This window comes from Nilaparvata lugens, chromosome 4 (assembly GCF_014356525.2).
Source record: "Nilaparvata lugens isolate BPH chromosome 4, ASM1435652v1, whole genome shotgun sequence".
Classification (NCBI taxonomy): Eukaryota; Metazoa; Arthropoda; class Insecta; order Hemiptera; family Delphacidae; genus Nilaparvata; species Nilaparvata lugens.
The window spans coordinates 10,016,415-10,041,820 of NC_052507.1; the positions used below are offsets into that span (position 1 = coordinate 10,016,415).

Below are 25,406 nucleotides of genomic sequence, written 5' to 3' on the forward strand. Positions count from 1 at the left end.
ATATCTATACTATAGTTCGAGAGATATCACTTTCAACATGAAGAGGGAAAACCAGCTGTTTCTCCTTGCACAGTTGAATTGAATTGAATTGATTTTATTGTTTCACAAAAAAAAACAGATTTAAAAAAGTTTGCATAGTTTGTAGCATGGACAGAGTAGTGGGGAGGAGTAAGCATGTTGTGCACAATTGGATGCAAAAACAAAAGTAGGGAGAAAGCTGTTAAATAGTGGGAGTGATAAATGGAGGGGAAGAGTATTGGGCCCATCTGTCTTCGAGTGAAAGCCGTGTTAAAAGTAATATCACTCGGACTATATTAAGGAAGGAACCGGCTAAGGCTGGCCACTAACGCATTCATGATAAAATCTGTATTATAAACATGTAGTCATTTATTGAATAAAAATTCAAATTGAAATTTTGATTTGTAGGCAAGACGAGTGCAATCGGCCGACTCACTGCCGAGCGTTCGAAAGCAGTCGGCGAACAGTCACAACAGCAGCAGCCTGAGCAGCAGTCGTCTCAACAACAGCCACCACAACAACAACAATCAACACCAGCACTTGACGGGCGATGTTGTGCGCATGATCAGGAATGCACGTGCGCAGTTTGAGCGGCGCGGTGGCTTCATACGCATTTTCCCGTCGCCTGAGAGTTGGAAACGGTATTCGCAGTTTCTCGGTGAGTATGTTGATTTTTACTTTCCTTGTCCTATTACCATAGGTAAAAAAAGTGTTTTTTGGGTATTGGTGTGTGTGTTTGTGTATATATGAGTGTGTGTGAGTCTGTGTACACGATATCTCATCTCCCAATTAACGGAATGACTTGAAATTTGGAACTTAAGGTCCTTCCCTTATAAGGATCCGACACTAACAATTTCGATCAAATGCAATTCAAGATAGCGGCTAAAATGGCAAAAATATTGTCAAAAACAGGGTTTTTCGTGATTTTCTCGAAAATGGCTCCAACGATTTTGATCAAATTTATACCGGTACCTAAAATAATAGTCATTGATAAGCTATATCAACTGCCACAAGTCCCATATCTGTAAAAATTTCAGGAGCTCCGCACCATCATTACAAAGTTTGATTTTAGATTCCCAATTATCAGGCTTCAGATACTATTTAAACAAAAAATCAAGTGGAAAAGATTGAGCATGAAAATCTCTACAATTAATGTTCAGTAACATTTCACCTAAAATTGAAAAGAAGCTTGAAATTCGAGAAAATGTGATTATTCAATTGCTAACTGTTCGCAACTGTTGATTCTATTAAATCATTCACTATGAAGAGATAGCAGACCTCGTGTGTCTCCAGCGTTATTGTCCTGTCACCAGCTGGCTCAGATCTTTGAATAGTAGACTTGAGATGCGCGCGAACACTAGCGTCAGGTGATCAATTTTCATAACGGCAAGGAAAGTTGTGTGAGTGCGCCACACCAGATTTTTAATTCAAACAATTCATTAAAATGATTGGGGAGGACCGACCAACAGGCATAACTCAGAACTGTTACACCAACGAACTTAAATTCATACATGAATTCATACACAAGAGTGGCCCATAAGTCAGTTGTCTATTTTAAGCTGCGTACACATACGCGCTTCCAACCCGCACCGAGCACGCTCCGCCCTCGTACCGCCCTCGTTCCTCCATCGAGCCACAGTCGCTCCACCCACGCACCCATCATGAACGTTACGGAAGATGTTAGATCTTCTCGCGTTCCCGGTCGAACCACTGTTGCTCCCCGGTCGATCATCAATCGTTCTGCTGGAGTGATGTTCGGTTGCGGAGCAGAGCGAAAGTCTGTACGCACCTATATGTTAGAAGCTGCTATCAAACAGCTGTTTTTTGTTCAAAGCCTCTCGCTGATGACAGAACATGCATGACCTACTGTTAGTGTCCAGCCTAAAAGGATATAAATATTTGTAATGGATTGGTTTGTAGTTTGGTAATAACTGATTGTGTAATTTTAGTATGCACTTGTATTCTTACTCTAAGTTGAGAATAAAAACTGTTTTCTACGAATCGATAAATTAATCTGTGTCTACAACTTGAGATGAAATTGATAAGGAACGATGATACATACTAGCTGACACTGTTCTATTATTTGGTTTTGTGTGATGTTAAATTTATCAAATTAATAAGGAATAAAAGTTCAAATTGATATTTTGATTTGTAGGCAAGACGAGTGCAATCGGCCGACTCACTGCCGAGCGTTCGAAAGCAGTCGGCGAACAGTCACAACAGCAGCAGCCTGAGCAGCAGTCGTCTCAACAACAGCCACCACAACAACAACAATCAACACCAGCACTTGACGGGCGATGTTGTGCGCATGATCAGGAATGCACGTGCGCAGTTTGAGCGGCGCGGTGGCTTCATACGCATTTTCCCGTCGCCTGAGAGTTGGAAACGGTATTCGCAGTTTCTCGGTGAGTATGTTGATTTTTACTTTCCTTGTCCTATTACCATAGGTAAAAAAAGTGTTTTTTGGGTATTGGTGTGTGTGTTTGTGTATATATGAGTGTGTGTGAGTCTGTGTACACGATATCTCATCTCCCAATTAACGGAATGACTTGAAATTTGGAACTTAAGGTCCTTCCCTTATAAGGATCCGACACTAACAATTTCGATCAAATGCAATTCAAGATAGCGGCTAAAATGGCAAAAATATTGTCAAAAACAGGGTTTTTCGTGATTTTCTCGAAAATGGCTCCAACGATTTTGATCAAATTTATACCGGTACCTAAAATAATAGTCATTGATAAGCTATATCAACTGCCACAAGTCCCATATCTGTAAAAATTTCAGGAGCTCCGCACCATCATTACAAAGTTTGATTTTAGATTCCCAATTATCAGGCTTCAGATACTATTTAAACAAAAAATCAAGTGGAAAAGATTGAGCATGAAAATCTCTACAATTAATGTTCAGTAACATTTTCACCTAAAATTGAAAAGAAGCTCGAAATTTGAGAAAATGTGATTATTTAATTGCTAACTGTTCGCAACTGTTGATTCTATTAAATCATTCACTATGAAGAGATAGCAGACCTCGTGTGTCTCCAGCGTTATTGTCCTGTCACCAGCTGGCTCAGATCTTTGAATAGTAGACTTGAGATGCGCGCGAACACTAGCGTCAGGTGATCAATTTTCATAACGGCAAGGAAAGTTGTGTGAGTGCGCCACACCAGATTTTTAATTCAAACAATTCATTAAAATGATTGGGGAGGACCGACCAACAGGCATAACTCAGAACTGTTACACCAACGAACTTAAATTCATACATGAATTCATACACAAGAGTGGCCCATAAGTCAGTTGACGCTAGCAATTTCCAAGGTCAGCTGTTGTTACAAACCTTAGACCAGTTATAGAATAGACACGGCTCATTGTATATTCATACTGAAAGTCGATGAAGCCAACATCTACTGCCAAATCCACCCATCTTGACGTCACAACAGTGACGTCACGCATCGTAAGTGTTTGTGGTGTTTAACTTACATTGTTGTTAAACAATGCATTGTTGTTAAACATAGCTTGTTTTCCATAGCAGATTGTTATTTATTTCTGTAATTATCATTCATGAAAATGGTAATCTCCTGCGTAGCATATAATTGCACTGAATTTTTTAGGAAAAAAAGTGGAATATCTTTTCATGCGTAAGTTGAAATTTATACACATAAATATTGTAAGTTGTAACTGTAATATTATCCTTGGTTATGATGTAAGTGAACTCATTGCAGCATGACAATAAATTAGTTTTGTAGGCTACCGTACCTTATTATTTTCAAAACAACATTTTTTTGCCCGTAGCTAGAAATAACCTAAAAACACCATGAATCTGAAATAGACACAATCTGAAAGTTTTCCATACGATGCGTGACGTCACTATTGTGACGTCAAGATGGGTGGATTTAGCAGTAGATGTTGGCTTCAGAGGCTAGACTTCCCAGCGTGTCTATTCTATAACTAGTCTAAGTTACAAACCAAACCACAGCTGTTTAGGTTTGTTTACCATAGGTTATTTTTTATGGTTGTTCGTGATAGTGTGTTCATTGTTCATTGATAAACAATGAATATTGTTTAGAACAGCGTGTCAACTGACTTATAGGCCACTCTGTAGTGAGGTCCACGTTATAATGGAAGTATTTGATTAACACTGGTGTTTCTATCCTTGTCTATCATTCGACAAAGCAGATTCTTTTCTAGCTCTGCAACGTTTGCCAGATCGTTTTTCAACAATGTAGAAATATAATTAAAAAAAAAATACTAAAATATTTTGTAAAAATATTCAATTTCAATTAGGCCCTATGAAAATGTATTATTCAATTGAGAAATATATATTTTGACAAATGAAATGAAATATTTATTTATTATAAATATTGATTGTTTAATTATTTCAAACACGAATAAACAAAATTAAATCAGATATACCAGTATCAGCTATCCTCTATAGAAGGCAGTGGCAAGGCAGAGAATCTACAATCTACAACGCTTTTTATCTATCTTCCTCCACTATCATTGTAACGTGGAATCCGTCACTCACTGTGAAATACTTCCATCCTTGAGAGAATATAAAGGGAATCAGGAAACATGAAGGAAATGTAGGTATGCCAGGATGGAATGGAGGTATAATTGAATTGGAAAAACCATGGGACCAGGAGATATTCAGAAAGATAGTACAGTAAAAGATAAGAAATAGTACAGTCTAGATCATCAAGCAGAGGCCACCTCGTTATCCGTCAGAACAGCTCTACAATGAGTTTGGTGTAAGACAGCTCTAATCCTTGGAAATAATTTGCAGACTACACAAAAACCCGGAAAGCTTTCAACATAGGAACCACAGTCATAACACAAGAAACAGAAACCTTCTTATTAGGAACGTGGTGGCTAGGAAGGCAATATATCAACGACACTTCAACCACCTAGCACCAAAACTCCACAATCTACTTCCTGCACAAATCAAGTCAATAGAAAACCCAAGAAGATTCAAAACTGCCGCTAAGAACTGGATTATTTCAACTGGAAGACATCATAATATAGAAAACATAATCTCAAACAATATGTGAGCTCACTTACCCAACCTATTTGCAGTTTGCACCCCCCACCCAGAATCTATAACTACTACTAACACCTATTCTAGTACATGGGTTTCCTATAGTTGAGTAGGTTAATTTCTAATAGAATTAAATTCCATATTTTTTTCATAAGCCTATTGTATTGTATTTTAGATATTTTGTACCTTTTATGTTTTAATTGCTTGTTTGTATTTTTTCAAAGGAATAAATTTATTTACTATTATTATTAGTCCAATAAATTTCTATTTTTTTATTGAAAGACTTCAGTCTGCAAGTTGTCATTCAAGGTACCAGTATTCGTTCTCAAGTTTCATTTCAGCTATTCATCATTTCTCTATTTATCCATTCATTTAATCATCACAACAATTGAAAACGTTTGTACTGTATTATCATACATCCCCTGGGCTCAAAATACTTGTGGAGAGTTGCCTTTGAAAATAAATCAATTAATCAATTTTAGTGTAAAATCTTGATGAAACGTGAGCAGTCGGTGATGTATGATTGTGTTGCAGACCCAGTGACAGGTGTCCCATGCCTACCGCCGGGCTCAGCGAGCCTGTCTCTGCTGGCCAATCACAACCTCAACCTCATTCTGCACCAGAGGCTGTTTGCTGGCGATCAGCTGACCGCTGTCTCCTCCTCCTCCCACCTGCCAGCTGTTGTCAGCTCGGAGAAGCTGTATCGCTACGAGCGTGCGCTCAGCAAGGGACATCGTGCCAGTCTCGACGACAAGAACAACACTAATAACGGTTAGTAACATACTCATTACTATACAGAATGTGCCATGAAAGGTGTAACAGCCGAAGACCGTAGATTCTTCAAAAAAAATTTGCGACAAAAATGTCAAGTGAAATTTTCTTATATCGACCTCAGTTTTCGAGATGTATAAGTTTTCAATATTCTTAATTCTTTATTTTTTATCGATTCATACAATAAGTACATTATCAAAATGATAGGGAGAGAAAAAATAAGGCAACCTTGTTACTATTCCTCTCTCAAATTTAGAATAGGTTACACATAGTTCGAAATAGGTTAAGTCTTGTATTTGTTCTTTATTTTTTATTGATTCATACAATAAGTACATCATCAAAATGATAGTGAGAGAAAAAATAAGGCAACCTTGTTACTATTCCTCTCTCAAATTTAGAATAGGTTACGGTAAGTCTTGTTCACTTCACAAATTTTTCAGTCCTTAATTATTATGTTCACAAAGTAGATTTTTAAATTTAGATGCTTCAAAACCAATTATAATATGAATATTTCACATATTATCACTAAAATAAGAAATATACACATATTAAAGAATTAATTTTGCAGGACGAAAACACAAACTTGATATTCTGAATATATTCTTGAATATTCTTGGAAAACGTCAATAACTTTTCACGTTTCTTGGAAATCGTGAGGTGTAAACATAACCTATTTTTGGACAATGTTTATCTAAATTTGGGAAGGGAACAGTTTTGAGCTTTAAGCCTGTTGTTCCATTCCCAATCATTCATAGTTGAAATAGTTATTTGTGCAACTAGTGCGCAAAGTGACAGTTTGCTGCACCGAAAGAAACGTTTACGCCCGAGCCGTAGGCGAGGGCGGAATGGTTTGTTGAGTGCAGCAGAGGAACTTTGCGCACGTATTTCACATTAAGTTTTTCCTACAGTTACCATTGAATATGAAAAGTGGGTAATTATGTGTAAAATTGCCTGAAATGCATCAAATGTTTTTCTGTGTCATTTTATTATTGATAAAAACCTTAATTTATTGTCAAATTGAATAAAAATGTTGTCCTTGGTTATAATATATAATGAATAATAATTAGCGCGTTGTGCTTGGTTGTACCTCTGCTCACTATACCAACTTCAGTGACCTCAGTCACTGTTACCAACTTCATTTTGATTTTGCTGCACTGTTGCTCCATATAACCTACTAAGTATTTTGCGTTGCCATGTTGCAAATCTGGAGTGCAGAAAAATTTTTCCCGCACTAGAGCGGAAAAGTGATTCTTTGCGTTCTGTAATCAGTGCAGCAATGGCCACTTTTCAACGTTACTGTAGGAAAAAGTACATTCGTCGAGTTCAAAGCCAAATTTCAAACAGTTTGAACGCTGATGGAAATTTTGTAAACGTAATTCGCACTTGACGAGTGATGGCAGTTATTTATTAGGTGACATCCTCCTACTGACTAGACTAATGTAATGGCCTCTGTAAAGCAGATCAAAGTCCATTAAATGCTGCAATTAAATTGATGAACAGACTTCCAATTGAGGTTGGACAACTCTGTTACAGAAGGTTCAAACAGAGTCTAGAGATGTTCTTCGTGAGTAGCCTCTTTTACTCAGTTAATGAATTTCTTGACAAAAAACTATGTGTAGGGGATTTTAAAATCTAAATCTAAGACCCAGAGCATTATAGCTATAACGCTATGTAAATTTGGCTTAATATTAATATATGTATGAATGTCTTTTCTCTTTAGGGCTACTTTTAATATAAATAAAACATAAATCTCAGTACCCTTTTAAATTATTTCATCATAACTTAAAAATTAAATTTGGGAGAGGAATAGCACAAGCTTACCTTATTTTTTTCTCTCCCTATAATTTTGATGATGATTTGTATGAATTAATAAAGAATTCAATTAATAACATGTTTCGGACATTAATGCCATTTTCAAGACTTGAGTTGGAATACTCAAGACTTGAAAATGGCAGTAATGTCCGAAACATGTTGTGATTAAATAATTTGAAAGTGTACTGAGATTTGTTTTATTTATATGTATACGATGTCCCACGAAAGGTGTAACAGCCGAAGACCATGGATTCTACATTGAATTTGCTACAAAAAATGTCCCGTAAAATGTTCTTATATCGACCTTAGTTTTCGAGATAGGCTTATATCGATTTTTCGATATTATTGAAAAAAGTTGATAACTAGAAAACTATGAGTCAAAATCTAATTCCAAGGACATGATTGGAAAGAGGAAGAAATTTCCAATAAGATCCATAATTTATTCCTTTGTTTGACGTTTTTGAACTTTTTATGAGCGTTCAAAGTTGAAAAAAGTACATTCGTCGAGTTCAAAGCCAAATTTCAAACAGTTTGAACACTCATAAAAAGTTCAAAAACGTGAAATGAAGGAACAAATTACATTATTCTTATTTGAAATTTCATCCTCTTTCCAATCATGTCCTTGGAATTATATTTTGACTGATAGTCTACTAGTTATTAACTTTTTCAAAAATATCGGAAAATCGATATATCTCGAAAACTAAGGTCGATATAAGATAATTGTACTTGACATTTTTTGTTGCAAATTTAATGTAGAATATACGGTCTTTGGCTGTTACACCTTTCGTGGGACACCCTGTATATGTTATATGGTTTGTAGTATTTGTTATATGACTGGACTCTATTTTGTGACATCATGTTGGGGCTTATACATTCTATTCTACTCCACACTATTCTATTATTTTCTATTCCAATCAGTTCTATTCTATTCTGTTGAATATGTTTGGCACAGACATATCGACGGCGAACACGGGCGTGCAATCGGCGGCAGACAGCGCCGTGCTGCGCCAGGAGGTGCTCGCCTGTCTGCAGGACGGCTACAAGCTGAGCCAGGTGCAGGCGCGGCAGGCGTTCGGCTGCTACCTGGCGCGGCTGCTGGGGCGCATGAGTGGTGGGGGTGCGCCCAGTGCGCCTGGTAGCCGCCTGGACGAGTCGCACAGCGAACTGGTTTTGCGCTTCCTTAAGACGGCCGGCAACAACCTCAGGCTGCCTTTCCATCTCAAGGTCGGCAGACTTTACATCAATTTGAATTAAAAAATATACCTACTATAATGAGGTCCACGTTATAATGGCAATATACGATATACAATAGTGTTGCTATCCTTGTCTATCATGCAACAAATAGCCCACTGTACTATTTCAAGTATTTATCGGCTAATAAATTTATTTATTTATATTTTTTACAAAGAAGCACTGACTGGGAGAGAAAAGCTAAGGATAGTCCTTGTACTATTTCTCTCCCAAATTTAGATAACATTTTAAAAGTCCAAAATAGGGTTATGATTTCACTTTACTAAAATTTAGTCCATTTTCACTAAAAAAAACGAAAACTAAGATTTTTAAATTTTGACGGTTGAAAACAGAATAAAAATAAATATATTTCTATTTCTAAAGCAGATAGCGCTATCTCTCTCTCTAGCTTTGCAGTATTGTCAGTTTGCCAGAAATATTTCATTTTTACTTTTATCAGTGACTGTACAGATGAAGACAATCCATTCTCAGCCGCCATGTTTTTCCATCATTCTACCAAAATACTTACTGTACACAAGTCGTATAATTAATTTTAAATGTATTTTTGAATAAATGAAATAATAATTTTTAGATATTACCGTATGAAAAACACAAATTCTCTCCATAAATGACAATTTAAAATAATTTTTAGATATTACCGTATGAAAAACACAAATTCTCACCATAAATAACAATTTAAAATTTGAGATAACTTTGACCATCCCAGAGTTTGTCCATGCTTCAGTTAGCCGTATAGGTTAGTCTAACTGGTACCGGTATAAATAATATTGGAAGGTTATTCCATAATTATTTTTATTGAAATTTTCTTATTATAAGTAGGATTTCTATCATTTTTAAAGAAAATTGGAGTAGAATACCTACCGAATAACTTATTTTATGTGATTTGAAGTTCAGATTGGTGTATCACAGCTTTCTAAATTAGCCGACATTAATTTCAGGTTTGTACGAATCTGCTCTCAGTAGTTATGAAAGCAAAGTTTTGAATCGAGTTATGAGAAAAGATATTTTATTGATGAATTTAATTAATTTGACATGAAATTGATGATTTTATCGACAAAAATAAAAACTAATATTAGATCAAATTTAATGGGATGAATTGAGTAACAGCTGTGTACACTCAGTTGCAAAATGGAGTCAATTTGAGGCAACTTTGTTCTCCTATCTCTCTCCACTGCCATTATAACGTGGACCTCACTATAGTAGTGTACTAGTAAACTGTGAACAGTAGACCTCGCGCAGTTATGTTGGAAATGGAAATATTTATTAGCTGATAAATACTTGAAATAGTACAGTGGGCCATGTCACATGTATGGAGATTACAATACGGAATACGTGACAATGGATAGACACTTTAAATTGTTGGTCCCGGCTGATATACTATAACAGTTGTGAGACCCATTGATGGCCTAAATTATATGCTTAGGTGAGGTGGAACGTCCGTCTTGTATTGTAAACTCTATAGATAAAGAAACCTAATTCAACTAGTTGAACTGAATTTTATCGCCATTGGGTAGTATGATGACGCATGTCATGCTAGATGAATTATCTTGGACCATAAAACACATAGAAACAAATAGACGTATTAGAAGCATAGCCAAGCTTTATCAGATTCCACCATACCTTATCATATTACCATTTTCCATCATACTTAGCAGCCGTAAATTCAGCAGTAAAATTAGCAGTAAATTCGCATGCATTTGAATTGGTTTATTGTTGCTGAACTGTTATTGATTGTTGGATTGCAGGCACCAAGCAAAAACTTGCAAGGCAAAGATCGTATAGCGGTGATTGCCAAACAGCTGAATGACTTTATCTACGTGTACAACCGGGAGACAGACAGCATAGCACCCAGCATCGCCGAGAACCGCCATCACATTCCCAATCGGCTCTTCTCGCTCTTCCTACCCGTCGCCAAGTCAGTATTACCATTACAGCATATATAATATAATAAACGAAAGAATTGGCTTCTACAAAATGGTGCAGAGGAAACACGTGTTTTTCGAACCGCTAGTACTCGGCGACGAGAGGGGGTATTGCCTTTGAACGAATGTTGGCAGACGGCCCATACTGTGCAGTTTCAGTCGCTAGGGAGCGTTGGAACGTACAAGGTTCGCTGTCGAGCAGTTTTTTAGAAACAATGAATCTGTAGTCACAGTGCAACGCTTTTCTTCCTATATTTTAGAGTTGGACGTCGAGGTACAGTGCCTGATCGAACTATTGTACTCCGATGGGTTGCAGCGTTTAGACGTACTGGTTCTGTGATGAAAAAGAAATCACCTCGTCTTTCCCGTTCAGTTCGCATTCCGGAAAATGTAGACCGAGTCAGAACCGGCAGTTGTTACTAGTCCTGGATTATCGACTAGACGACATGGTCTCAGGGCTAGATGACACTGACTCTGTCTATATTGTCGTCTAGTCTAGTCTAGTCGATCGTCTAGGACTAGTAACAACTGCCGTTCTGACTTGGTCTACATTTTCCGGAGTACGAACTGAACGGGAAAGACGAGGTGGTTTTTTTCATCACAGAACCAGTACTTCTAAACGCTGCAACCCATCGGAGTACAGTATTTTGATCAGGCACTGCAACTCGACGTCCAACTCTAAAATATTGAAAGAAAAGCGTTGCACTGTGACTACAGATTCATTGTTTCTAAAATGGGTGACCGCTTGAGGTTAGCCCTGTCACTTTCATTCATGAGCTTGAAAATCTCTTCCCGGTTGTTCTCAACTACAGCTCTGTCATCTCTCATTAAAATGCTTTCTATTAGGATGGCTACTAACGACAGGACAAGTGTGTTGAACATGTGTGAACACACATATTAGTCATAAGCTGCGTACAGATTTATCCGTATTTGTACAGAAACAGTAAGATAAAGATAAGGATAGCATCAGCTGATGAAAAGTGAAATGCGCGTGTTCGTGGTGCATAAGTCTGTACGCGCCTTTACATTTTGTATCATCAGCGGAATGCTTCAAACAAAATTTAAGATGTTAGGTTTTTGTATCTTCTGTTTTTTTTTGTTTATTTTTTCTTTGCTGCTCTATTTGATGTGAAATTATTTTTTCCTACAGCTACCTCGAAAGTTGCTGTTCCTGTACTGATTACAATACCCAGATTCACTTTTCCGCTCTAGTGCGGGAATAGTATATTTCGCACCTAGGGCCGAAAATGAGACTTTTCTGGCTCGAAATCGGTTTTCAAGTCCGAGGCCGTAGGCCGAGGACTAGAAAAGATTGAGAGCCGGAAAAACATTTTTGCCCATGGTGAGAACGTTATTTTTCGCCACACAGAAAAATAAACAATATACATATGAGAATAATAATTGTCTATTATAAGCACTTCCGAAACCAAAAGTGGAAGGTCATAGCTCTAGCAAATCTGAGGTAATCTGAATATCAAGAAATTGTCCAAGTATTTTTATTTTTTATTATGATTTGTCTAAAAGATTATGTAAGAGGTTGAGTTTATACTTTTTATTCTTTCAAATGACAATAAGATGATATTATTATAAATGTTTTAATTATTGAATGATAAACACAAATAATGAAAAGTTTTTGATCAGCTGTTTTAGCACACTTGAAATTTGGCCAATCTGAATGTCAACGGAAGTTTAGATTAGAAGTTCTATCCTACTCTGAAAATCGAATTATTTGAATAGTTAATAATATATATCTTATCTGTATTTTATTCATCCAAAAAATATGATAGTATATTATTGCAGAATACTTTATTGAATTCTAGAAGCATAAAATGATTCCGTTTATCCACCATGTTCCGTGATAAACGCTGTAACTAGGAGGTTTGAGGTTAGATTCTATTATACTCTCAAAATTGAATTTGAATAGTTTATAATATCTCATTTGTATTCCATTCATCCAAATAAAATTATAGTATCTTATTGCAAAAACTTTATTCAATTCTAGAAGCATAAACTGATTCCGTTTCATAAACTATTTTGTAAACACGTTCATATCAAATCAGAATCAGCTGACTTCAAGGTTATTTTACAGCCCTAGGGCCGTAAAAATTTTACCGGCCTGGTCAGAAAACAATCACTTTCGGCCTCCATATGACGCACGTAAACCAGCTCATTACATCCAAGTGGGGCGAAAAAATTTTTTCTGCACTGCAGATTTGCAACATTGCAACACAAAATAGTTAATTATGGAGCACCAGTGCAGGAATATCAAAATTAAGTTGGTAACACTGACTGTGGTATAGTGAGGTCCACGTTATAATAATATTAAGGCAACGATGACAGCGACAGCCACCACATGAGTGCCGCTTTCATTCATTTACTACATTATTATTCAATTTTAAATAAATTAAGGTTTTTATTAATAATAAAATTACACAGAAAAACATTTGATGGATTTCAGCGAATTTTACCCATAATTACCCACTTTTCATATTCAATGGTAACAGTAGGAAAAATTTAATGTGAAATACGTGCGCAAAATTCCTCTGCTGCACTCAAGAAACCATTCCGCCCTTGCCTAAGGCTCGGGCGTAAACGTTTCTTTCGGTGCAGCAAACTGTCACTTTGCGCACTAGTTGCACAAATAACTATTGTATCATTATAATTTGTAATTTTCCATAGGCACCTCTGTTATTGTGTTTCAAGTGCCTCTGTTCAGCTTCTGGAATAAGAAGTTCTAAACAAACTATTCGATTACAAACTTGTAGTGTTTCAATTTCAAAACAGGACTAGGTACAGCTCTTCATTTTTTATTAATCATCCATATTGGTAGCTATTGTTTGAAACACTGCATACAAGTAAATAAATAGAGAGCACTACAGGAGTGTCAAAGAGTGTATACATTTTTTCAACCTCTGTGTAAGCATACAAATAAATGACTGGTTGCATCAACAAATAAATTATTGAAAAAACGTGTTGCAGTGAAAGTGACCTGGAAGAGGTGTTGACAACCAATGCCAGACTGTACAAATGCGCGCAGGTGTTTCTGGGGCGGTGTGGTCCCTCCCCTCGCAAACTGCACACCCTCGGTCTGCTTCAGTCCATCGGCAACGGACATGGACCACAGGATAAGGTATTCAAAAGTGAAACAAAAATCTATAATGAGGTCCACGTTATAATGGCAGTTATACAGGCTTATTGATGTAATATTAACTGTTCATTCTCGTTTAAAATAATCAATTATATTTTATTAAGCAAGAAATTATATTTTTCAATTTCATAATTAATTTTCATAATTAAGATGAAATATATTGTCAACTTATTATTAATTCTACATTGTTAAAAGACGATCTGCCAACAGAGCAATGCGAGAAAGAAATAGCGCTATCCGCTTTGTTGAATGATAGACAAGGATAGCAATACCATTGCTTCGAACTCCATTATTCGAAGTCATTCCATTATAACGTGGAACTCGCTATAGTCAATAGTGAGGTCCACGTTATAATGGCAGTGTTTGATTAACTTTGTGTTGTTATTCTTGTCTACAATATTCGACAAAGCAGATAGCGCTATCTTTTCCTACCTCCGCAACGTTCAAAATTCAACATTTTCAAATCATTGTTCCTGGACCAAAAATCAAGTGACGAAGCAGTGTGTGATTTCACAACCTCATCCTTTGTACAACATCAACTATTTATCAAAATTTTTGGAGAGAAATAGTACAGGTTCAGTCTAGTTTTTCCTTCAATGTCATAATCATATTATGAATGTAGTATTTTGTACAATAAATGAATAAATGAGTGAACGTTGTCAGATCGTTGTTTATCAATGTAGAAATATAATTAATAAACAAAGTATTCATTCTGAACTATAAAAACCATTGAAAAATATTTTTTCTTCACAAATAAAATATAATTGATCATTTTTCACAAGAATTAACAGTTAATATTTTATCAGATATCCTCTATAGAAGGCAGTGGCAAGACAGATAATGTTCTCCCATCTTTCTCCACTGCCATTATAATTTAGACTTCACTATAAACAGCACTTTTATGTTTTATGTTCTCAAAGAAATTCTGTCTCAAGCTCAGAATTATAATGATGTGATGCTGAGTAGGTTAGTTTATTTATAATTTCTATGTTGAGTGTGTTTCCTTCCTGTGTGAATAGACGAGTAAAACTAGATTCCCACAGTATCAGTGTACGTGTGCGGTACTGTGAGAGTATAATTATCATGAGTTCCAATGAACTATTCCCACTCTGCCTCCCCAGTGAGTATGAGAAGTTTTATCAGAATCATATTCTCACTGTACTTGACTATGCAGGTCTCATTTACTGATATGTGGGAATCATCCTTTTAGCTGTTAACGTATTAATTTTTTAACAACAAAATTATGATAAAATCGTGTATGAAAATATGGTAAATATGATTCGAAACGTATTTGATTTCTTGAGGTGTTGCTATAAGATCAACGTATTAATTTTTTAACAACAAATTTTTATGATAAAATCATGTGTGAGAGAAGATGGCGGACCTGCCGAAAGATCTCGTTGTCACAGTGAGTGATTAATTTATATATTGTAAAATATCTGACTGCTAGTCGTTTTCCCGAAGAATTTTTTCTTCGCTGTATAAAAACAGAATCCGATTGGTTCTAACGGGATTGTTCACGCATTGGCATGATCAATAGGTTCCTCTTTGACACGTAACCTGCAAACAACAAGCAATCTAGTTGAACCCAACTTGGTTGAGTATAGACTGAACCACTACCTCCGTAAACAAAGCCGTAGTGCATTCGTGTGACGTCAGCACAGGTAGGGCTCCTACACCAATAAAAATTCTATCTATATCAAAAATTATCTAATAAAAAATGATCTATATCAGCTAGTGTTTTTATTGGTGTAGAAACCCTACCTGTGCTGACGTCACACGAATGCACTACGGCTTTGTTTACGGAGGTAGTGACTGAACATGTGTGAACTCTCTCATAAGAATCAATGGTGTTCTCTGCTTAGTAGGTCAGAAATTCATTGCGAAGCAGGTGGACTTTTCTGACGCCAGATTCAGACTCAGAGACTACTGTTTACTTTGGTGGTTTGTCTCAGGGTGCCGTACTTATAAATGATTCTTAAGAACGGTTTTAACCAAGTCAATTTTTCAACTTCCTGGAAATCTGTCACAGAAACTCATTACAATGTTTCTAGTAGCTGGTTTCTAGGTAGCCGAACCGTCTTGGCTAAGAAAATTTTTGAGATTCGATTATAAATACGACTTTAAGGGCCGTTTGTACATAGTGAGTTTGAAACAAATTTGGAAAACTTTGCATTGATAAAAACTCCAGCTGAGGTTTTGTCAAGTATAATGTGGTGGTTGATTTTGAGCCGCCAACTGTTTCGATTTAGTTTAACTCTACACTAACGGCCCTTGTAGACTAATAAAAACTCCAGCTGAGGTTTTGTCAAGTATAATGTGGTGGTTGAGTTTGAGCCGCCAACTGTTTCGATTCAGTTTAACTCTACACTAACGGACCTTGTAGATTGATAAAAACTCCAGCTGAGGTTTTGTCAAGTATAATGTGGTGATTGATTTTGAGCCGCCAACTGTTTCAATTTAGTTTAACCCTACACTTCGCAAACGGCCCTTGTACGGATGTTGGAGGCTTCAGTTGTCGAAAATGTATGACATTGCAGTTAGTGTTTCAGACTCCAGTCGACTATCTGTGAGTCTCAGACTCCAGTCGACTATCTGTGAGTCTCAGACTCTACATTGGATATAATGTGAGACTTGATTCGTCTATAATTGAGGCCTTGAGACGGTTCTTGGACTCTTCATCGATTTTTTGAGACTCCAGTCGTTAATTTGTATGTTTAAGCCTCAGTCATTGTAATGGAATCTTGACTCGAGTCTTGGACTCATTGATGCCTGCCGTAGGTTGGATGCAATCAGTATTGTCTATCCTCAAACTGTGATAAATTTCAAAGTCATTTTTCCTAATTTTGATTGCTTATCAATCGATTGGCGCCTAATTTATCGTGTAAGCTAGATGATGTATTTAGATATTTTACTGCTATAACCGTACTTATGTAAATTATATTTGTAAATGCCCAGGAATGATGGGAAACTGCCTATTCCAGAGTTTATTAGATTTTAGCTTGAAAATTTTGGTTTCTAACTTTTTTATTTCACTTTCTGATGTTAACGAGATAATTAACTTGCACTTGTGGTTGCACTGAAGAGAAATAATTATTTTCGAAAAAGAAAATCTAGATGGATTACAATATTTAAATAGACATGCAGTACTAATAGTTTGTAAATTGATGACTAATAGGTACAGGATTTTGAGTTTAAAGTAGGAGTCTATTAGCCCTGAAGTATTTTGAAATATATTCTTATTTTTATCACAACTATAGAACTAGAACAAATATACAAATTTATTAATGAAATTAAAAACACAATAGTCTGGTGGGAAGAAACATGTTTGAAATATGATAGTTAAAATAGTCATTAACTCAAAATTTGCTATAAATTTATTTGTATATTATGGAATTTTCTTCACGGAACTCAACTTATATTTTTAAGATAATGCGCACACCATAGTTACCATGGTCTATTCTTATTGATTTTTATTTTTTCTGTAAATTTGAACTCATAGAGGGATATAATTGCAATATGAAAACTAATTGAAATATATTTATTATTTACAAAATAATTTAATTGTATTGCCAACCTAATCGAGGTTTGGAATTTTATATATTAATCATATTATGATATATCTACAACTCCATACCATACTAGAAACTCTGAAAACTTGCAAGATAGAAGTAACAAGTTATGATAAGTAACTTGTGTTTTACACAACAAGTGTTTTACTCAAGTTATATATGTTTTTTGTTATCTGCATAGATTTTTGCCTTGAAAAGACTGTACAAAACATAGATTACGGTAGATAAATTAGTAAACATATTTTATTTCTGAATCTAATAAGCTCAAAGCTAGAAGCCTTGTATAGTACTGTTATGTCGTCATGAAGAAACTTAAACATACACAGAAATCCACTACTACATTGTAACAGAAGAATAATATCCTCTAAATTAATTAGGAATTATTTATAATTTTAATTCTTCAAATTTGTGATAAATTTCTACTAATAAAAGAGGATTCAATCTTGGAAAATTCAAACCGTTCCAAAAACATACGATTTTTTCAAGAATTATGATAAACTTCACATTGCTTTATCTCTGGTTAATTTTTATTAATTTTCATTTCTGCATAATTTTCCAAATACTCAATATTTCCTAAGTCCAGTGATAATTGAGTGCAATAATTAAATTTTATTTTGTGATTAATTATGCTTAGCTCCTGGTTTGCATATTTTCCGACTAAAAATTGGATTTAAATTTATTCAGTGACAAAACACAGCCTAAATTCTGGGAGTATTTATATCGAAATTTGGGAAAGGAAATTTGGGGTGAGCCTGTTGACCCAAGCATACATATGATTTGTATATCATTCAATGTGAAATAAAATCAAATGGAAATTTTAAATGCAAATAATTATAATTTGTTATGTGAAATTGATCAAGTATTATAATATTATTAGTTGATTTATTTTTTATTCTAACACTCACTTTAGGCATTTGTCCATAATTGTACAAAACAATTTTTTTCATCAAAATTCTCATTTTTTTCTCAATTCTGTGAAATATGGCTGCTTTGATGTCATTATTATTCTATGATTTGTTCATTCATGTATTGTTTTGATGTTTGCAATCTTCAATGATTAATTTGTAGTCCAAAACTGTATTTATTCCAACGTCTTTAGCCTCCCTCGGTTATGTACCATGCATTGCAAAATACGTGAAGTTTTAGATTTTATATTTTTGATCTCATGATTTAGCCTAAAATCTTAGACACTTGTCACATATTACCAAAGTGATGGTTCTATTTATATATTAATTTATGGAAATGTATTGTTTAAGTAGCACTTGAAAGTTAAAATCTCTGTTTATCATCAATTATTTTTATTGAGCTATCAAAAATTAGTAATTTTTAATAATAATTAACGAATCATGTATATTTATTTATAAATTATAAGTTGGAATTTGTTATTTTCAGACTATTTCATTTATAAATAGAATTAGCTTTGTATCAACGATAATAGAGACTTTGAAATATACAAAGTTATAGGCTTACTAAAAATACATATATATTCCATTTTAAAGTTATGATTTTTAACAAAGATAAAAATTAGGTTCAAAGCTATTTTTACTGTGGAATATGTTTAACCTCCAACATTCCACCTTTTTAGTGAAAATCAGGGAATCATTCCACCCTTTGAGGAATCTGTAATGATTATTGCGATTTTAAGCTAGGTGCTGTTATTTAGAATTGATTCATCACTGAATTATTCCAATAATTAATAAGTTATCGAGTTAAGAGTTATTTATTGATCACATATTAGACCGATTTCCAACGACATTAATCTTTCCAACGAAATCAGTTCAATTATTTTTCAATTCCATGTAAGTTCTAATACCCTTGAAAGTGGTTAGATAGATTGCATATTAGTAGGCCTATGGTCCTCAAAATTCAATACTTTTTCTATTATTATAATAAATTTCTCTATCTTATTTACTATCAATCTATATTGGTTCACTGAACTGCTCGTTCAACTTATTCTAATTTAATTTTGTTTTTGTTATAGAAGTTTTTATTTGTTTGAGAATTTATGTTATTTTATTTCGTATTTTATCATTTATTAATATTATAAGCATATCACTTGTCAATACGCTTGCATTTTTTTGCGACAATTTACCAATTTGACTGTGAATGTATTTTGTTTAGCTCAAAGAAACTGGGCTTTAGTATGGCACAAAAGTAATATTTTGTTCACTTTTTGGTAGCTTTTTTATTTTCATACTGTCATCTAAACTCAGGTACTTAATAAATATATTTACTACCAAACGTTTCATTTTTCAAGTTTTACCTCATTTCCACACACTGCGTTTTATTTTAAAGTATTCAAATGTTCATATTCTATTATATTTTTAATTATATTGTTTGATTATTTCTTATTACTGTATAACTTTGCCTTGGTTCTTTATATTTTAGATTATTGGTACCTACATCATTCCTCTATAAAGATGTTTGGGTACCACTTATCTTGAGCTGCGTTTACATCAAAGTTATTAACAAAATGTTAATAATTTAATCCTTATAGATTCTATTAGAATGAACATAACATATCATACACATGATGAACATATGTGTTTGTCAAGTTCCGTTCAATCTAATAGGATCTATAAGGATTAAGTTATTAACATTATGTTAATAACTTTGGTGTAAACGCAGCTTTAGGCTGGACACTAACGGTAGAACATGCATCATGAACATGTGTTTACATGCATGTACACTTCATCATAATGCATGTTCTGTCATCAGCGAGAGGCTTTGTAGAAAAATAGCTGTTTGACAACAGCTTCTAACATAAAATGAACAACCAATAACAATATTGATAAAACACTGGAAAATTACAAATATTGTAATGATGCATGAAAAATTTAACCTCAAATACAGCAGTGAAGAAAAAACAGATACAAAAATTTAACTTAGAAAAATTTTGTTCGAAGCCTTTCGCTGTGATGACAACAATGTATGACTACATGACGTGTGTACATGATGCATGTTTTAACATTATGTTAATAACTTTGGTGTAAACGCAGCTCAATTATATTAATATTATGGAAACACATATGTACATGTACTAAAGTTAAAGCTGTAAATATTCATATTAACTGAAAATATTACCTGTTTTATATTTAATAAATATCAGGCCTTCATAATTATTATCAGTTCAAGTAAAAAAATAAACATTTATCCTATTCAAATCTATCACTATATAAATAATAGAATTCCATCTATTTGCCGGTTTCTACTCTAGAAATAACTTTCTTTCAAGCTAAGCAATTAAAAAGTATTCAAGTTGAGTCTATTCATATTTTACTTCTTTTATTTTTTCATAAAACAAAATAATATTCGATCTGAGAGAAGAATAACCTAGAAATTGGAGTTTTCTTATGCTTAACTGCTATCGTATTTTGAGATAAAAAAGCAATGAAACTCCTTCTAGATTCTTCAAAGAATATATGTATCTAGACTAGAAAATTTTAAATATCAACCATCGTTTTTATCTTACCTGTTATTTAAATAGTTGGCTCATTCTATAAATTATGTCAATTTCTGGTACACTTTTGTCAATTAAGGCCAGTTTACATTTCAGCATAATGCGACTTATTCCATGGATTTATGACAATGTAAAAGGCTCTCATGCTATTATTGCTGGTCATTATTTCAACAAAATGTAACTTGATTGTAAACTACTTATACTGTTATTGTAAAATCTAATTTCTGATTGTTAACCACCCTAAAATTAATGGTCAATTTACCAAACATACTTTAATAAAAATGAAATTGAAGTTTGATTAGAAGAAAGGAATTCTCTTAAAACAACACCAACATTAAAATGATATAAACCCTTCAACACCAATTTAATCAAGGAATTTTTGAATATTTCTTTGCAAATTTTAATAAAAATTAATTTGAAGTTTCATTAGAAGATAGGAATTCTCTAAAAACAACACCAACATCAAAATGATATAAATTCTTCAACACCAATTTATTCAAGGAATTTTTGAATATTTCTTTGTAAATTTTAATCTGGAAATCAACCAATGTTTGTTTTAATATAAACTTAGTTTTTAGTGGGCTAGTAATATTTTATGTCCTGTATAAAATTGCTCACTTTACATGGGCCGTTCCTTTTTCAAAGCTTTATTTGTTACTTATGCTGTGGTTCGGAACCCACAGAAAAAAAACTAGTTCACCATGTTTCCCGTATCAATGTTTCACGATGCGTCAGTGTAACAAACCCGGAGGTTCGTGGTTCGGAGCCCACTTTTAATAGTATGTCCTCAATACATGAGGGAACTTACATAAGGTGAAACTATAGTGTGGTCCACGTTATAATTGCAGTATTTGATTAACATTGGTGTTGCTATCCTTGTCTATTATTCAACATAGCAGATAGCGCTAGCTTTTTCTAGCTCCGCAACGTTGCCAGATCGTATTTCAACAAAGTAGAAATATAATTAACTAACAATATTTAATCTCAATCATGAAAATTAATTATTGAATCATTCAAAAATAGGGTTTCTTCACGAATAAATTATAATTGTTAATCTTTAACAAGGATGAATTGTTAATGTTTCATCAGGTATACATAACAGCTATATTTTATAGAAGGCAGTGTCAAGACAGAGGATCGGCAACGCTGTTCTCCTATCTTTCTCAACTGTCATTATAACGTGGACCTCACTATGCCTATGTGCTTATTCCTATCAAAGAATCCATGATAATCATGGTTTATTTTCCATAAAAAACTAATGAATTTGTAACTCATAATAGATCAATAATTGTTCAAGTAATCTAATAATTCATAGAAATATTTAAAAGTAGAATAATCGGTTCCTTTCCAAAATTTCTATTTATACCGTACATAATATTATTATCTATGCACCACGAACATGAGAATTTTGTTTTCCATCAGCTGATGCTATTTTTATTATATCTGTATCTTGATATATACAGGGTGGGTGAAAAGTCCGAGAACGGCTTAATATTTCATACACAAAAGTAAATTGACGGTGGGTGTGATTGGGGATCCTACTCAAATTGAATAAACTACTTTACAATGACTTTAAAAATCTGGTCCGCCATATTGAATGCAACTTCATTTTTTTTAATAGGGAGGTGGTCATGCGATACATGATTTCGATACGGAATTTCAAGAAAAAATGAATGGCGGAAACCGCATATCGATAACTCAAACCGTTTAGAAGATATTCACATTATTAATCAATACTATTCAAAGCAGAGATGAGAGAAAAAAGTCTGAGAACGGCTTAGTATCTCATAAAAAGAAGTGATTCCAAGGTGGGTGTGTTTGGGGATGATACTCGAATTGAAAATACTACTTTACTATGACTTAAAAAATCTGGTCCGCCATCTTGGATCCGCCATTTTGAATGCAACTTTATTTTTTAAATAGGAAGGTGGTCTTACGATAAGGAATTTCAAGAAAAAATGAATGGCGAAAACCGGATATCGATATCTCAAACCGTTTCGAAGATATTCACATTATTAATTAATACCACTCATGTATTTCATTTCTGCTTTGAATAGTATTGATTAATAATGTGAATATCTTCGAAACGGTTTGAGATATCGATATCCGGTTTTCGCCATTCATTTTTTCTTGAAATTCCGTATCGAAATCATGTATCACATGACCACCTTCCTAATTAAAAAAATTGGGTTGCATTCAAGATGGCGCACCAGATTTTTAAAGTCATAGTAAAGTAGTATTTTCAATTTGAGTAGGTTCCCCAAACACACCTACCATCAAATTACATTTTTGTATATGAGATATTGAGCCGTTCTCGGACTTTTCACCCACTCTGTATATAATATCTATAGCTGCGTATACATATCTATACACCACGAACATACGAGCATTTCCCTTTCCATCTGCTGATGACTTGATTACAGTCATATACAGCTGTATCTTGATATACAGGGTGTCCCACGAAAGGTGTAACAGCCGAAAACCATGGATTCTACATTGAATTTGCAACAAAAAATGTCCAGTGAAATTTTTTTATACCGACCTTGGTTTTCGAGATATTTCGATTTTTGCTATATTTTTGAAAAACGTCAATAACTAGAAAACCATCAGTCAAAATCTAATTCCAAGGATATGGTTGGAAAGTGGACGAAATTTCTAATAAGATTCATATAATTTGTTCCTGTGTTTGACGAATTTTTTATGAGTGTTTAAACTGTTTGAAATTTGGCTTTGAACTCGACGAATGTACTTTTTCAACTTTGAACACTCATAAAAAATTCGTCAAACAAAGAAACAAATTATATGAATCTCATTGGAAATTTCTTCTTTTTTCCAACCATGTCCTTTAAATTAAATTTTGACTAATAGTTTTCTAGTTGTAGACGTTTTTCATAAATATAGAAAAATCGAAATATCTCGTAAACTAGGGTCGATAGAAGAAAATTTTTCTTAGACATTTTTTGTTGCAAATTTAATGTAGAATCCGGCTGTTACACCGGCTGTTTCGTGGGACATTCTGTATATTTGGTGAGCGGTTTGACTTGGCCGCGCTGATGAGATATCACATAGATAAAATTAAGACCGCTTGAGCCAACTCCTTCGAATATGATTCACGAGTTGTAAATCGCTTCCCGGTAGTTCGGAACCAACCTAAAACTAAAGGGCCATTCATCTCTCATTAGCATCCGCCTCATTACCCACGTACAAGCCTAGAGCTCAAGTAGACACCACCCTAAGAAAAAATCTTACTTTTCTGTAAAATAATATTATTATTTTAATTCTGTAAAATAGTATTATTATTTTACAAGAAAGTCATTTTTTGCTGAGGGTGATGCCAGAAGGGAAGGGAAGATTACTAAAGGGAATTACCAACTCCTCTCCGGTGATGCACTTTACTGTTTCTGTACAAATTCAGATATAATAAAAGTAGTATTAGCTGAGCCCTGTTTCATAAAACTTATAAGTCACTTAATACAGGAGAATCACCATTCCAATTACATGCTCAATATAGCCGATAAAATCCGCTGTTCATGTATTACAACACTTCTACGTTTTCATGAAACAGGGGCCAGGCCCCTGATTAAAAGTAAAATGCACGTGTTCATGGAGCATAAATAGTCTGTAAACAACTTATGATATTTCGAGATATTATCATAGAGAAACTATAGCGTAAGTAGATATCCCATGGTATAGGGAATTTATGTCGCAACTTTTACTGTTATCTCAAGCCGATTACTATCGATTATTGTCAATTTTTACTGTTTTGTTGGGGTGATAGTGTATGAACGGCACAATTTGAGAGACTACCAGTGTCACACAGCTGCATAGAAAGAACAATGTGAACAATCGGCTTGGGATAACAGTGAAAGTTGCGACATTAACGCCCTATACCATGGTATATCTACTTATGCTATCGTTTCTCTATGATATTATGTAATATTATCAATATTGGCCAATGATAATCTGTTCCGCCTCTCTAGGGCTCCACAAACGCTTGAATAGTTTTTGGGATTCTTCTATTATACATATCTATTGAAGGTGCAGAATACTGACATTATTATCATTGTCATTCTACTATAGTAATGTAGCCTACCTTATTTCCTTCTGATACGGTACTCTTGCTGGTGTAAAATATCTATCAATAATAATAAAAACACTGGGATTTTGTCAAGAATATCACTTATCTATTGAAAATATCAAACATATTTCGACACCAATGGTGTCATCATCAGTACTTATTTTATATCCAGTTGGCTCAAATTTCTATTGAAAATTCACATTAAACAATCAGGGATGTTACATTTTGATTTAAAAGAAAGTGCCAACTACAAATAATGATTAAATTTGGCCAAAACTATCAGAATCAGATTACATTATGTACAATTTATCAATTCTTTAAAATTAATCTTTATCCATCAGAT

General features: G+C 34.2%; 1 protein-coding gene across 1 annotated transcript in view; it reads left to right on the forward strand.

Annotated features, from left to right (window-relative positions):
* The window catches only part of LOC111049462 (tubulin polyglutamylase TTLL5), an 82,565-nt gene extending 67,424 nt beyond the window's left edge, over window positions 1-15,141 (forward strand). The window contains exons 8-13 of the mRNA XM_039425666.1: window positions 425-676; window positions 5,584-5,820; window positions 8,585-8,856; window positions 10,629-10,798; window positions 13,785-13,993; window positions 15,128-15,141. Coding sequence (XP_039281600.1) covers window positions 425-676; window positions 5,584-5,820; window positions 8,585-8,856; window positions 10,629-10,798; window positions 13,785-13,993; window positions 15,128-15,141 — 1,154 coding nt within the window. The remainder of the gene's footprint in view (window positions 1-424; window positions 677-5,583; window positions 5,821-8,584; window positions 8,857-10,628; window positions 10,799-13,784; window positions 13,994-15,127) is intronic.
* Window positions 15,142-25,406: the final 10,265 nt, after the last annotated feature.